Below are 16191 nucleotides of genomic sequence, written 5' to 3' on the forward strand. Positions count from 1 at the left end.
TTATTTTTAGCAGCTGCATTTATAAACGGTTAGCAACATGGCACCTTAAAAGGACGATTTCCAACAAACATTTAAAACATAACAGAACTTAAACAATAAATGTTTTTATTAATAATAAAAAGGCTGTACAACAATTTTAGCTTATTGTTATGGCACATGTAATTCTATGGTAAGTACTGAGATGACAATGATACAGGATCTTAATTAAGTACCGTTTCATGATTTAAGCTTCAATAAATTGGTAAGATAAATTATGTCATTGTACCTTTTATATTTCAACGTTTGGTAATTGTAAGATTGAGGATATGTATAAATGTAAGTATGTATACAGTTAAGTTGCAGATACAATCCAGGTTTATTTGGGGAGTTGTCTTTCTTTACTTGCCATCGATTTGATGTTCAATTTAATGCTAGGGCCTGCTGGTACTAAACAACAGATATATTTCCCGACTTTTCATACTTGCAAGATAACCATTTTTTTATTATCTTTATCTATTTTAGGATTTGTTGGCAGCCATCGACAACAGTCTGGAGAAGAAACTTACTATTTGGGATGTTGTTTCAGGAACAATGGTTGCAGAAACAATGGTAAGATCTATGCGTGTATCATGTATTTATATGCCGACTGATACAGGTTCCTGCAGCATCTGTTTTCAATATAATGGACGGAAAGATATGTCATTGAAACGTCCAACATTGTTTAAATAGGACATCGGAAAGTAACCATATTTTCACATTTGTATAGACGTCGGTGAAACGTCCAGCATTATTTTAATAGGACATTGGAAAGTTACCGTTAATTTCCATGAAATACCAATTAAAGTTATGCCTGTTTACATTTGCTATTAGTTTTTCTCAAAACATTCTTGATCGAACTATGATATATAGAGGATATCTAACAGTGTCTTCAGTAATACCAAATATATTTCACGAGTGGGGCTATTGTTTTTATATCTTTCAAGAGTGCGCAGCACGAGTGGAACATATCATCAAATTATTTAAGTAGCGGATTCTTACAGAAGTTTGCAAATAAAATTTGTTTCATACCCCGATGAAACTAAATAAAATTGACATCAACGCTTATAATTAATTTTTGAAAATGATTTTCTAATTTAAAACATGTTGTATGTACAAATGTACTGGTTTTAAATGGGATTCTTTTTCTCAAATCAATATGCAACGTCAATTGTCGTATTGTGACGTCACATTTTTCGCGCCATTCTCGGAATTTCTTTCATAGAAAAATGAAAAGAATTTTTCGACCAATCACATTTGAGTATTTACCATGAAAATAAAGAAAAATTAATCATTAGCCATTGAGTGAAATATATTTGGTATTACTGAAGAACCTGTTAGATATTCTGTTTATTACATTTTATAGAACAATATATCAAGTCAGCTTTTTATTTTCCGGATCTTCTTTTGTGAGGAATGTTTCGAATGCTAAAATCAGAAAAAGTGATTTTTTTAGTAGTGAAAAAATTCACTTTTATAGATAAATAATTTTCGATATTTCACTGGTAAAATGTAATAAATGCAGATTTCCTTTGGCCATTATTTGTGTTTGCTTATTTTTGAGATTGAGCAGGAAAACAAGTAATGACCAACATGGAGCACTCGTTTTTTAATAAAAAAAAGTTTTTCGAAGATTCCCCTTTAAATTCATATACATCTTCATTCCACTTGTGATCAGATACGTATATTAATAGGGGGAAAAGAAGGTAAATGTAGAGAAAAGTTAGTCTTTCATAGAACCAATAAGGATCAATTGATCGTGGGCGCCAGATCCATATATAATATCTTATTTGTGGGATACTTGTTTTTGTTTGTATAACCTCATATGCATTACGCTATTGTTCGGCCAACAATACTGTTGATTATTACAACAATGCGTATATAATACTTATATAATTCATACGACGAATCACAAAGATGGCATGATGTACAAAATTAGACTAATAGAAAAGTAAAGCGCAGACAATGAAGAACTAGACCACGAATAGACCAACTAGGCGAGGCGATCAATGCTCTCCTAAACAATTTTTGTTTCCTTTATTCTATCATATTAGCTTATACGGCCTATTGAAACGGTGATGTCAGCTTGTTAGTGTTATGTTATTACATTTGTTGTTTTTATAAAGGATATCGATTATTTGTGTCTCCTTATAGCAGTATACCAAAGCAGTCTTAATAATGACACACTATGATAATGTAATGTTACGTTTTACGTCACCAAACCGTCCTCCACTACAACGAGAGTGATACAAGACACCATGATGAACTATTGAAATCAACTATCGATTGTTATCTTCTCTGACTTCCAGAGACAAAATGATCTACTGGTTCGCTGGCCCCGATGAACTTGTGTGGAGACATATTCGTAGTTTCCATCAATGTTTGTACTTCTGTAAGCTAATGTTTTAAGCTCCTTGTCCTGTCTTGTTTGGTTTCATATTGTTTTTACTACAGGGACGTGAAAAAAGTGTTTAGTTTTCCTAACATAGACAAATGTATGCACCGTAACAAAAGTGTGACGTCTTTTTTTCTATATTCTTACCTAATAATACTGTTGCTCAATTGTTTTTAAAAGTGTAACGTGCAATAAATTTTGAAACCGGCTACGGACAATAATGCGAATCGATGTCTGCGAAATTTCCGTAATTCGTCAAAAATGTATTGAACCTTTTCATAATGCATGGACTATATACCAAAAGTATTTCGCGTCCAAAGACGATTTACACGTCTCGGTACTTATGTATATAGTATACTATGTTACTCTGTTATATATCTTCGCCAATATCTTCATGGTCATACTTAAAGCAGATCAACCGATGGCTGCCATGCTCGATTATAACAACAATGAACCATTTAGTTTTGATCATATACTGTCCTTCGCCGCGAATAATACGAGGTAATATTGCGTTAATACAGGACAGTCTCAGTTGAGGCCAACTCAATTGAAATCTGAACATTAGGTTGGTGAGTGCTTATATGTGTTTTTGGAGGTTGCGGTATGTTCGTGTTAAGTCTCCTTGTGGTAGTCCGGAACTTTTGCCGATTTATAGTGCTACCTCACTGAAGCATACTGCCAAAGACGCCCAGTAGGACACCCCACCAGGTCACATTATACTGACAACTGGTGAACCATTCGTCCTACTCCTAATATACTGAGCGCTAAACAGGAGTAGCAACTACCATTTTTCTGATGTGCATATGTACATATCTTGTATTTATAAATTCTGCAAATAATGCAAGTATCGAATGTCGACGGAAATACTTAGACATTGGTTTCCTTTTGAATGTGTCCATTGCCTCTTTGACTGCTCTTATCTGATCAGTTCTGTATCTTAGCAAGTATATAGTCAACATCTTAGGAATATTTCAAAATCGTTATTTTACAACTCATTCGGCAGACTTAACGTTTGTAAATTCAGCTTCTTTATGGGAGTCAAAACTTTTCTAATGTTATCGTGAATACTTACCATGTAGATATAATGTGCAATTTTCTTTCAACTTTTCAAGAAACAGCAGAAACAAGCACTGATTTTGGTAATTATTGATATATGTTATATGAGGTTATTGCTTTGTGACTGTATCACAATTAATTCACATGTAGCTATCAATAATATAATTTGGCCTTAGGTTGAATTGTAACAAATTAAAATTTTGTTTGAAATTAAACTGAAATGCATTAAACAAATGTAAACGTTATTATTTTCTAAAAATACGATTACACAACTGTCATATAACGAGAACAAAAACAATTTTTATTAATTACTATTGTCAAAATACAGCGGCTTTAAATCATTCTAAGAACGATCATAAGGTAGCGGCATACATGGTTACGACAAATGCAGCCTTGGAATGTCGCTTCAATATTCTCTGCAAAAGCCCATGTTATATGCCTCATACTAGAACGAATTAAAGTAACGATATAAGGAGAGTAATTACCTTTTCTGATAATCTGTCTTGCATAGTATTACCAACAAAGACCTGGAGAAAATCTCTATATATTTTACTACATAAACTTACCACAAGTTGTGTTATATTCTGCTGGGTTTGTAGACATATCGGAATACCTGGCAATAAAAAGGAAGATCGCATTTTCACTTCCACAAACTGGTTTAAAACCATTAATAATCAAATTCTAATTATCACACTGGCAATTTGGTTTGGTTTTATTTGTTAAGGGTCCTTTCAACAGCTAACGTCATTTAAGGAAGGCCTCCTGTGCGTGCGATATGCATGCGTCACAGTGGCAAAATGATTGGACTCCATATGTAGACTATGAATTGTCTCGATCAAAACAAATGTCGGTGAATGATCTTGCTACAGAGACAATCGCCGAAACAATGTCCTTGCCTTAGGGTGGGTTTAAATCATTCCTACCTATTTAGCCGTGATAACTAGACTCAGTGTATCCCGTGCAATGCACCATTTACGGTTAAACTCTTTTATTGGATTGCATTGATCTTAAAAGAGAGAGCTTCTACAACAGCATATGCAGTTTTCTTTTCAAAACTGTTGATATATATGCCAAATTTTCAACTAAGAGATGTTTGTATCACAAGATTTTTCTACTTCTTACATACATACATATACTTAATTTTTGACATGTTTTGTTTGTTTGATGTTGTTTCGTGCTTTGTTCATTTTACTTATATTTTCACTCACCATTTTTGGCCCTAAAGACCTTTAGTGTTGACGGGCCGTTAAGCATGTTTAACGTACTAACATTGTTTCAAACCGAGACAGCAGAATTTGTATTTTGCGTTTTTGTTCAGAATTAAAATCCGAGGTAAGGATTGATTTACGCATGTCAATATCATTTGACAAGGCCCGAGTGTGATATGTCGATATGATGACATATAATGCTTATGCTTTTTTGAAGAACATTAAAAAACTATACATATATGTTCACATCGCACAAACTGTCGGCCATGTATAAGACAGACGGGTTACAAACTTCGTCCCTCTAGCATTGTCAAACCCACTTATTTAAGTCTGACACGTAGTCCTGTCCAACAGGTTACTGCTAATTCCATCAATATAAAGTTTACCAGACGATGATATGATAAACATCTGTATTGCAGAGATAAGGAATGATCTGCATGAACTCCGAGCTTACACGAAAAGGACTATTTAGATGATGAAGAAAACATAAAACAAGAGTAAAATCATCAATGGCCTTGCGTTCTGTCAGCTTTGTCACCACTAACGATAGTACCGTCGGCTTTCTAGTCGTTGTGCGATTTCCAAGCTGACAAGGCGTTGTCTTTGGACTCGACATGTCGTAATACTCTTGGGCCACCAATTCTTCTTTGGAATATTTGCGTAAATATAACCGTTAATCCAGTGAATTATGACATGGATGGGTCTTATAACGTTTAAATAGTGTACATGTCATTCGATCCATTCAGAGTGTAAGAATTAATGATTTTAACTAAACATTGAGTTGCATTGAGCTGTATCTAATGTAGCTTTAATGTAGTTTTAATTGAGTTTAATTCATTTTGGCTCCGCTGAATCTAACGTTTTTAATTGTTTAAACAAGTACTTATATAGTTTTTTTTCTTTTGTACAAGCGTTATGAAACGTGTCAAGTGACATAATTACAAAGTGTTTAATTATACGGTTGTTTTAAATATTACGTATATCTCTATAACTTTCACTCTTGATTCTTGTAGGCAAATGCTTTGGAATTCTTTAATGTAATGTTTCATTTGCGTGATCAACTTCCTTATATATCGCTGGTTATTCCAAGTCACAGGAAATATACCACAGTTCGTGCTAACAGTTTGTCTCATTCATGTTGTTTGGGCTCTGATAAAAAGACATGTTTTATTGCATTAATGCCTTTTTCCTTAATTCAGACTCAGAAGAATCGAAATGTCACGGAGCAGAAATCCTTTCGTCCTATTAGGTTAACCAGTGTCATTCCTGGCTACTACACAAGGGCTGATACGGATAAAATAGACACTCATTAGACAGCTGTGATCAGGCGATGCATGTTGTATTGTCCATTTCGATCTTTATGACTATCAAAAACCCCCTTGTCGAGGTGGCTCAATGACAATTTTCTAATTACAGTTGTATAAAATGATTGTATTTCATATTTAATGATAATAATGTTCAATATATTAGGATACTAGCAACAGTAATGTCACGATATGTTGCCACCGAATTTTGAAAGTAAGATCTCTCTTCTGATTTATGTTAAATTCACCGGGAAACATTAATTTCCTTTGCTATTTTAACATCCGGGTCACTGCTGTTGATAGGGACACCTTTTGTTATCATTGTGTGTTGTCTCTCGGTGCCAAGGCCAATAACTTGGTACGAGGTTTTTACCGTTACTTATTCCTATATACTGATGTTGAATGACCAGTTTCGGTAAATAAAGGACACAGCTTTTCGCTTTAATGTATCCAGGGCCTCAACCCTGGCAGCAGTCCAAATTGTTAAATGTTCTGGGGCAATACAATTTCTTGTACCTCAGCATTTTGGGATTGGGATGACTGGTTTGCAAGATGGCAGTATAATATGACCGGGTAGGATGTCCTGTTGGATGTATTCGGCAGTATGCTTTAGTGAGGTAGCACTATAAACCGGCAAAAGTTCCAGACTATCACACGGAGACTTATCACGAACATACCGCAGCCTCCCAAAACACACATACGCACACAAGACACGCATGCATATCGCACGAAGGGGAGGCCGTCCTTTAATGACCTTAACAGTTGATAGGACGTTGAACTAATAAAACAAAAACAAAACCGCCAATAGATAGCATAACAATATTTCTGGGTTGATTGACCGTTAATAATATTACACAATAATTCTATCTCAAGGATATCTATTGTGTTTATACTTTAATCTGGTTTGTTATCGATCCTGAATAATACTTAAATCATGCAGGAAAGGGGGTAATAAAGTGCCCGCTTTATACAGTGCTTGTCGTAAGAGGCGAGTAATTGTGGGGCCAATGCTGGGTCGGGGATGGTGTCTCCTTTTCTTCTGTTTATAAGATAAAGGAGAGACCATGAATAAGGCCTGCTTTATTTCCAAGTACTCCGGCTTTCCTCCACCTCCAAAACCGGGCGTTACTGGGTGTTAAACAAAATAAACCAATTTTTTGACGTTAATATAATGACATGGTGTTGTAAGTAATGTAATCACTTATCGCAATGATCCTGCGCAAACGAGAAACATCATCATGGTTTTAGCATCTAACGTTATTGCCATTGACCAATCAAATCGCTTTTTTCATCTATAGTGGATAATAATGTTTATTGTTTCAGATAAGTGTGGACGTGATTTGTGACATCAATTTCAACCCGAAGTACCCAGACTTGTTGGTATCTACAGGTAAAGAACACATCTCGTGGTGGAAGGTTTACAGAGGGATCGGTACCATACAGTCTGTCGCACAACCTGACTACGAGGTGAGAAACAACAGCTTGTTTTCTCTTCTGTGGAATTCAATGCCTTAGTAACAGCAGGGGTTATATCAAGATCGTTCATTTGAAGACATAACATTCAGGATTATATAAAGATGGGTACATTGGGAGACATCGACAGCCTGGGTCAGCCATGACTATGAAAGGATTTGTATCTTTGGATACATCAACAACCAGGGTTATCAAAAGATGTGTATATATGTAGTCATCAACAGCCAGGGTTATATATAAAGATGGGTATATATGGATACATCAACAGCCAGGGTTATATAAAGATGGGTATATATGGAGTCATCAATAGCCAGGGTTATATATAAAGATGGGTATCTATAGAAACATCAACAGCCAGGGTTATATATAAAGATGGGTACCTAGGGAGACTTCAAGAACCAGGGTTATATAAAGATGGGTATCTATGGAAACATCAACAGCCAGGGTTATATATAAAGATGGGTACCTAGAGAGACTTCAAGAACCAGGGTTATATAAAGATGGATACCTAGGGAGACATCGACAGTCAGGGTTATATAAAGATGGGTATCTATGGAAACATCAACAGCCAGGGTTATATAAAGATGTGTATCTATGGAGGCATCAACAACCAGGGTTATATAAAGATAGTTATATATGGAAACATCAACAGTCAGGGTTATATAAAGATGGGTATCTATAGAAGCATCAACAGTCAGGGTTATATAAAGATGGGTATATATGGAAACATCAACAGTCAGGGTTATATAAAGATAGGTATATATGGAAACATCGACAGTCAGGGTTATATAAAGATGGGTATATATGGAAACATCAATAACAAGGGTTACATAAAGATGGGTACATAGGGAGTCATCAACAGTCAGGGTTATATATAAAGATTGGTTCCTAGGGAGACATCGACAGCCAGGGTTATATAAAGATGGGTATCTATGGAGACATCAACAGCCAGGGTTATATATAAAGATGGGTACATAGTGAGTCATCAACAGTCAGGGTTATATATAACGATGGGTATATATGGAAACATCAACAGCCAGGGTTATGTAAAGATAGGTATATATGGAAACATCAACAGCCAGGGTTATATATAAAGATGGTTACATAGGGAGTCATAAACAGCCAGGGTTATATAAAGATGGGTATATATGGAAACATCAACAACCAGGGTTATATGTAAAGATGGGTATATATGGAAACATCAACAGCCAGGGTTATGTAAAGATAGGTATATATGGAAACATCAACAGCCAGGGTTATATATGAAGATGGTTACATAGGGAGTCATAAACAGCCAGGGTTATATAAAGATGGGTACATAGGGAGTCATAAACAGCCGGGGCTATATAAAGATGGGTATATATGGAAACATCAACAACCAGGGTTATATGTAAAGATGGGTATATATGGAGTCATCAACAGCCAGGGTTATATATAAAGATGGGTACATAGGGAGTCATAAACAGCCGGGGCTATATAAAGATGGGTATATATGGAAACATCAACAACCAGGGTTATATGTAAAGATGGGTATATATGGAGTCATCAACAGCCAGGGTAATATATAAAGATCGGTATATATGGAAACATCAACAGCCAGGGTTATATATAAAGATGGGTATATATGGAAACATCAACAGCCAGGGTTATATATAAAGATGGGTACATAGGGAGTCATAAACAGCCAGGGTTATATATAAAGATGGGTACATAGGGAGTCATAAACAGCCAGGGTTATATAAAGATTGGTATCTAAGGAGACATAAACAGCCAGGGTTATATATACAGATGAATACATAAGTAGACATAAACAGCCAGGGTTACATAAAGATGGATGCATAAGGAGGCATTAACAGCCAGGGATATATAAAGATGGGTACCTAGGCATACGACATTAGCTAGAGCTACTTTCAAGAAATGTATCTTGGAAGCGATTTTTTTTTGTCTCATTCAGGAAACTATTTAACGCTGATGATTTTCAGGCAGTATATGATTGTTATTCTGTAATATCATAATATGATAGATTTGAAGCAAAAAAGTGTTGTTGTATATTTTACGATAATACCAGCTTCCAAATGTATGTACTTCTGTTGGTGTTCTTTTAAATCCTTTTAAAGTGAATTCATTACTAATTACATCTGACATTCTGATTTTCCACATTTGTTTGTGTAAAATAGAATTCAATGTATGCAATATTGTGACGAGTCGTATATACGCTGTCGGCGTTGAAGAATCCGAATCCTTCATGACGGTGCCCACTTTAACGGGATAGTTCACTCTAATGTCACGTTGCAGGCATACTTAAATGACGTCACAACTTCCTTTATACTGATTGAGCCATGAATACAATATGTCAGTCGTTTCTACAATGCAACATATTTCGAGCATTCCGGACAAACCATCCTCGGCTCGTACCGGTACAACGCTAAACTAGTCGTTTGCAACGTCAGGCCGATTCCTTTCCCAACCTTACAGGCACTTTCAATAATCAGTTTTTCCCACGCAGACCTAGAATTTATGACCAAGCTGATACATTCTACGGATATGCAAGAAATAATCTAGTTTTCTGATTGATAATTTTGTTATTCTGGGCTTTGGTGTATTTTATTTCATAACGATATAACATGTCTAAGCTTTACAATCATTTATGGTGGTAAGATTGACTGACTGATGTCAAAAGTCAGAAAAAATTCTAGATCTTTTAATTTATAACGTGAACATGTGGAATACAATTCGACAAGAAATAAAATTGAATTTCCACCTTGTCTTCCATTTTATATCAGCGGAGTAGGATAACAAGTTGAAGCGAAAATTTTCCCCAAAAGTCCTCTTGTATAAACAAAAGTATTTTATTGAACTTTTCTGGAGCATTGTTGAGGGAAGATTACATGATATTGCAAAGTAATAACGAACTTATTAAAGGGACTGGCTACCCTTGCAGCAAAGGAGAGGGTTCAGTTTGGGTAGAAGTGAAAATAATAGTTCAAGTACTTATGTATGATTTTGTAATTCCACAGTCTGACCTTCCTAGGGCCAGAAAGGCAAGACAAAAAGTGAGACTAAATCTTCATCTCCTGAACAGATGAATTATTCTGGTTTGGCTTTGAAGAGTAATTGGGTGATGCACTTTATATTGTATAAAAGTCTTAAGGGCACAGGCGCCGAGACAAGAAATTAGGATTTATTATCAAAGGTTAGGTTTGTCAACTTAATTTTATGTTTTCAAACGCGAAACCTACTGTTTAAAAAAATCAATGCATTTGGCTTCAAGCAAATCCAAATGGGAAAATAAAAACAGAAATCACAGAACGACCAATATACGTCCATTTGGCCTCTTGTTTCTTCCTGTGCTATCTGAATGATGTCTGTATATTACCTTTGTAATGATGTTCAGGGAGCTTGTCTACAAGCAGGGTCACATTATCATGCCTTATAATCTGGTATAGGTAATTTTAAAGAGTCAAGTTCAAATATGACACCGTAATAAAGACATTGAAATATTGTTTTTGCGCTCCAGTTATATCAGATATACAGGATATTGAACTGTGTGGTTTCCTGTTCGTTTTACTGACACGACTAATCCGGTTTGGTCACCAGTGTGTCTGTCACAAGATATTCATTCCTGATTATAGTCTATATACAGCAGTACTAAGCTTGACCTTCTATGTAGTAATCAGGCTTATATTATCGTACCAGCATCACTTTTGTTAACTCATTCGATCAGAATCACAGTTTGCTAAATGTGCGGTAGAATCGAAAAGGAATGCAATGGATTTTTGAGCGTAATGAGAATCATTGAAATTGTGAATAAGATATCTTGAATAATGAACAATATATATAAATGGTAATTACTTAATATATTTAGCTGCAACTAACGTCGTAATTCGTAATATCAAATATCAAAGCTACTGCTTTTTATATTGCTTCGTTTAGCCATGATACATATTCAAAACGTATTTAATTCCTAGAACGCCTACATCGTTGACTTTTCTAAGTGTTCTGTAAATTAAGAGGACATTTTGGTTTTCCGTTTCTATCATAGTCTTTTCTATGCTGTTAATATCTGGTTTGTGACGACGTAAGTGACAGACATATCATCCAATCTGCAAATGTTTGTATATAAATGAAATGTGATGAATTTATAAACCACGACACTGAAAGAATTATGAACATAAGGGGTTACCTACCTTGAGTTATATGCTACATGTACAGATTGTTTCACAACGTTGAACATAAAACTATTAATGATACGTGCGGATTTGGCTCTACGTCTAGCATGTATTAACACAAAATTGTCGGTTTGAGAATCAACGAATGATTAGGTCGCGTGCGGTTGTTGTAGTACCATCACAACGGATTGTCAAACGGACGAATCAGTCGTCACTGTCACCATAAACACTGAACATAAAGCACAGCAGCTAGTATTTATTTAAAAGACAATGGCATAGAGAACAAAACCAATAACCTTTCTCACAGGGGCGGCTTTTCTCTCAAAGGCATAACTATCGTGGTATCAAAGACGACGTTAGGAAGGAGATTCCGTGAATTTCACAGAAAAAAAACATTTTCACATTCATACTGCTGGGAAAAAAACTTAAACTAAACGCATATCATAATACCATACCTATTATATCTGCAATAAGATATTGTTTTGAAGTGTCCAGATCGAATTGGAGGTGGTTTACTCTACTGCTATTGTCAATTAAAGAAGACATCCAAGAATTATATCAGCATTGATAGTACTTGAAGGCCATTGGTATATTTTCTATAATTGCAGACATATCTTCGGGCCAGATTTATCATCTGTCTTACTCATAATGACAAAGGAGATCTTATAACAGGCGATTCTAACGGCACAATCTACGTCTGGGGCGACGGAGGGAACAAAATCACTAATTTCATCAAACATGCCCACGACGTAAGTATTTTTGTAAGGGAATTAAAAAACGGCATATATCTGAATTCCCATGATTGTCTGTTCTGATTACAGACATACTCGTGGACACGTTCACATTTCCCTGCGTGAAATATGTATTTAGTACAATTTGTATGTCGCTTTTATTTAATTATTAATGTGCAATGGAACTTAGATATAAAGTATGTGTTTTGTTATCCGTTATTTGCTATGAGTGATTTTCAGAATGAAACCTTTTAACTTTTTAGTTCTAGTAGTGATGAAAAAGGAAAGGTATTACAAACCGGACAGGATAAAATAAAGAGGGTACCTAGGCATACGACATTAGCTAGAGCTACTTTCAAGAAATGTATCTTGGAAGCGATTTTTTTTTGTCTCATTCAGGAAACTATTTAACGCTGATGATTTTCAGGCAGTATATGATTGTTATTCTGTAATATCATAATATGATAGATTTGAAGCAAAAAAGTGTTGTTGTATATTTTACGATAATACCAGCTTCCAAATGTATGTACTTCTGTTGGTGTTCTTTTAAATCCTTTTAAAGTGAATTCATTACTAATTACATCTGACATTCTGATTTTCCACATTTGTTTGTGTAAAATAGAATTCAATGTATGCAATATTGTGACGAGTCGTATATACGCTGTCGGCGTTGAAGAATCCGAATCCTTCATGACGGTGCCCACTTTAACGGGATAGTTCACTCTAATGTCACGTTGCAGGCATACTTAAATGACGTCACAACTTCCTTTATACTGATTGAGCCATGAATACAATATGTCAGTCGTTTCTACAATGCAACATATTTCGAGCATTCCGGACAAACCATCCTCGGCTCGTACCGGTACAACGCTAAACTAGTCGTTTGCAACGTCAGGCCGATTCCTTTCCCAACCTTACAGGCACTTTCAATAATCAGTTTTTCCCACGCAGACCTAGAATTTATGACCAAGCTGATACATTCTACGGATATGCAAGAAATAATCTAGTTTTCTGATTGATAATTTTGTTATTCTGGGCTTTGGTGTATTTTATTTCATAACGATATAACATGTCTAAGCTTTACAATCATTTATGGTGGTAAGATTGACTGACTGATGTCAAAAGTCAGAAAAAATTCTAGATCTTTTAATTTATAACGTGAACATGTGGAATACAATTCGACAAGAAATAAAATTGAATTTCCACCTTGTCTTCCATTTTATATCAGCGGAGTAGGATAACAAGTTGAAGCGAAAATTTTCCCCAAAAGTCCTCTTGTATAAACAAAAGTATTTTATTGAACTTTTCTGGAGCATTGTTGAGGGAAGATTACATGATATTGCAAAGTAATAACGAACTTATTAAAGGGACTGGCTACCCTTGCAGCAAAGGAGAGGGTTCGTTTGGGTAGAAGTGAAAATAATAGTTCAAGTACTTATGTATGATTTTGTAATTCCACAGTCTGACCTTCCTAGGGCCAGAAAGGCAAGACAAAAAGTGAGACTAATCTTCATCTCCTGAACAGATGAATTATTCTGGTTGGCTTTGAAGAGTAATTGGGTGATGCACTTTAGATTGTATAAAAGTCTTAAGGGCACAGGCGCCGAGACAAGAAATTAGGATTTATTATCAAAGGTTAGGTTTGTCAACTTAATTTTATGTTTTCAAACGCGAAACCTACTGTTTAAAAAAATCAATGCATTTGGCTTCAAGCAAATCCAAATGGGAAAATAAAAACAGAAATCACAGAACGACCAATATACGTCCATTGGCCTCTTGTTTCTTCTTCCTGTGCTATCTGAATGATGTCTGTATATTACCTTTGTAATGATGTTCAGGGAGCTTGTCTACAAGCAGGGTCACATTATCATGCCTTATAATCTGGTATAGGTAATTTTAAAGAGTCAGTTCAAATATGACACCGTAATAAAGACATTGAAATATTGTTTTTGCGCTCCAGTTATATCAGATATACAGGATATTGAACTGTGTGGTTTCCTGTTCGTTTTACTGACACGACTAATCCGGTTGGTCACCAGTGTGTCTGTCACAAGATATTCATTCCTGATTATAGTCTATATACAGCAGTACTAAGCTTGACCTTCTATGTAGTAATCAGGCTTATATATCGTACCAGCATCACTTTTGTTAACTCATTCGATCAGAATCACAGTTTGCTAAATGTGCGGTAGAATCGAAAAGGAATGCAATGGATTTTTGAGCGTAATGAGAATCATTGAAATTGTGAATAAGATATCTTGAATAATGAACAATATATATAAATGGTAATTACTTAATATATTTAGCTGCAACTAACGTCGTAATTCGTAATATCAAATATCAAAGCTACTGCTTTTTATATTGCTTCGTTTAGCCATGATACATATTCAAAAACGTATTTAATTCCTAGAACGCCTACATCGTTGACTTTTCTAAGTGTTCTGTAAATTAAGAGGACATTTTGGTTTTCCGTGTTCTATCATAGTCTTTTCTATGCTGTTAATATCTGGTTTGTGACGACGTAAGTGACGACATATCATCCAATCTGCAAATGTTTGTATATAAATGAAATGTGATGAATTTATAAACCACGACACTGAAAGAATTATGAACATAAGGGGTTACCTACCTTGAGTTATATGCTACATGTACAGATTGTTTCACAACGTTGAACATAAAACTATTAATGATACGTGCGGATTGGCTCTACGTCTAGCATGTATTAACACAAAATTGTCGGTTTGAGAATCAACGAATGATTAGGTCGCGTGCGGTTGTTGTAGTACCATCACAACGGATTGTCAAACGGACGAATCAGTCGTCACTGTCACCATAAACACTGAACATAAAGCACAGCAGCTAGTATTTATTTAAAAGACAATGGCATAGAGAACAAAACCAATAACCTTTCTCACAGGGGCGGCTTTTCTCTCAAAGGCATAACTATCGTGGTATCAAAGACGACGTTAGGAAGGAGATTCCGTGAATTTCACAGAAAAAAAACATTTTCACATTCATACTGCTGGGAAAAAAACTTAAACTAAACGCATATCATAATACCATACCTATTATATCTGCAATAAGATATTGTTTTGAAGTGTCCAGATCGAATTGGAGGTGGTTTACTCTACTGCTATTGTCAATTAAAGAAGACATCCAAGAATTATATCAGCATTGATAGTACTTGAAGGCCATTGGTATATTTTCTATAATTGCAGACATATCTTCGGGCCAGATTTATCATCTGTCTTACTCATAATGACAAAGGAGATCTTATAACAGGCGATTCTAACGGCACAATCTACGTCTGGGGCGACGGAGGGAACAAAATCACTAATTTCATCAAACATGCCCACGACGTAAGTATTTTTGTAAGGGAATTAAAAAACGGCATATATCTGAATTCCCATGATTGTCTGTTCTGATTACAGACATACTCGTGGACACGTTCACATTTCCCTGCGTGAAATATGTATTTAGTACAATTTGTATGTCGCTTTTATTTAATTATTAATGTGCAATGGAACTTAGATATAAAGTATGTGTTTTGTTATCCGTTATTTGCTATGAGTGATTTTCAGAATGAAACCTTTTAACTTTTTAGTTCTAGTAGTGTATGACATAACAGCCATAACATTAGAACTTTCACTTTTGGGAATTAAGATAATGTCTTCAAGTGGTTTATTCATTCGAATATTGGCGCGGTTAACAATATACACGGCTACTTGACGTATGCTATTTATAAAAAATAGGTCTTTTATTTTGGTCGCCTAGTAGGTTATTCATTTAGCTATTGTTAACGGCCCACCAACACTACAGAGGTCATTATGGCCGAAAATG

At 35.3% G+C, this 16191-nt stretch overlaps 1 protein-coding gene across 1 annotated transcript; it reads left to right on the forward strand.

Annotated features, from left to right (window-relative positions):
- Nucleotides 1-501: 501 nt before the first annotated feature.
- LOC117321465 (echinoderm microtubule-associated protein-like 2) lies at nucleotides 502-15710 on the forward strand (the record flags this gene model as incomplete). Its single annotated transcript, XM_033875881.1, has 5 exons — nucleotides 502-588; nucleotides 7302-7445; nucleotides 12229-12369; nucleotides 13813-13848; nucleotides 15570-15710. Coding segments are annotated over 5 exons (549 nt in total), but the record flags the coding sequence as incomplete, so codon positions are not given.
- Nucleotides 15711-16191: the final 481 nt, after the last annotated feature.

This window comes from Pecten maximus, unplaced genomic scaffold, assembly GCF_902652985.1.
Source record: "Pecten maximus unplaced genomic scaffold, xPecMax1.1, whole genome shotgun sequence".
NCBI lineage: Eukaryota > Metazoa > Mollusca > Bivalvia > Pectinida > Pectinidae > Pecten > Pecten maximus.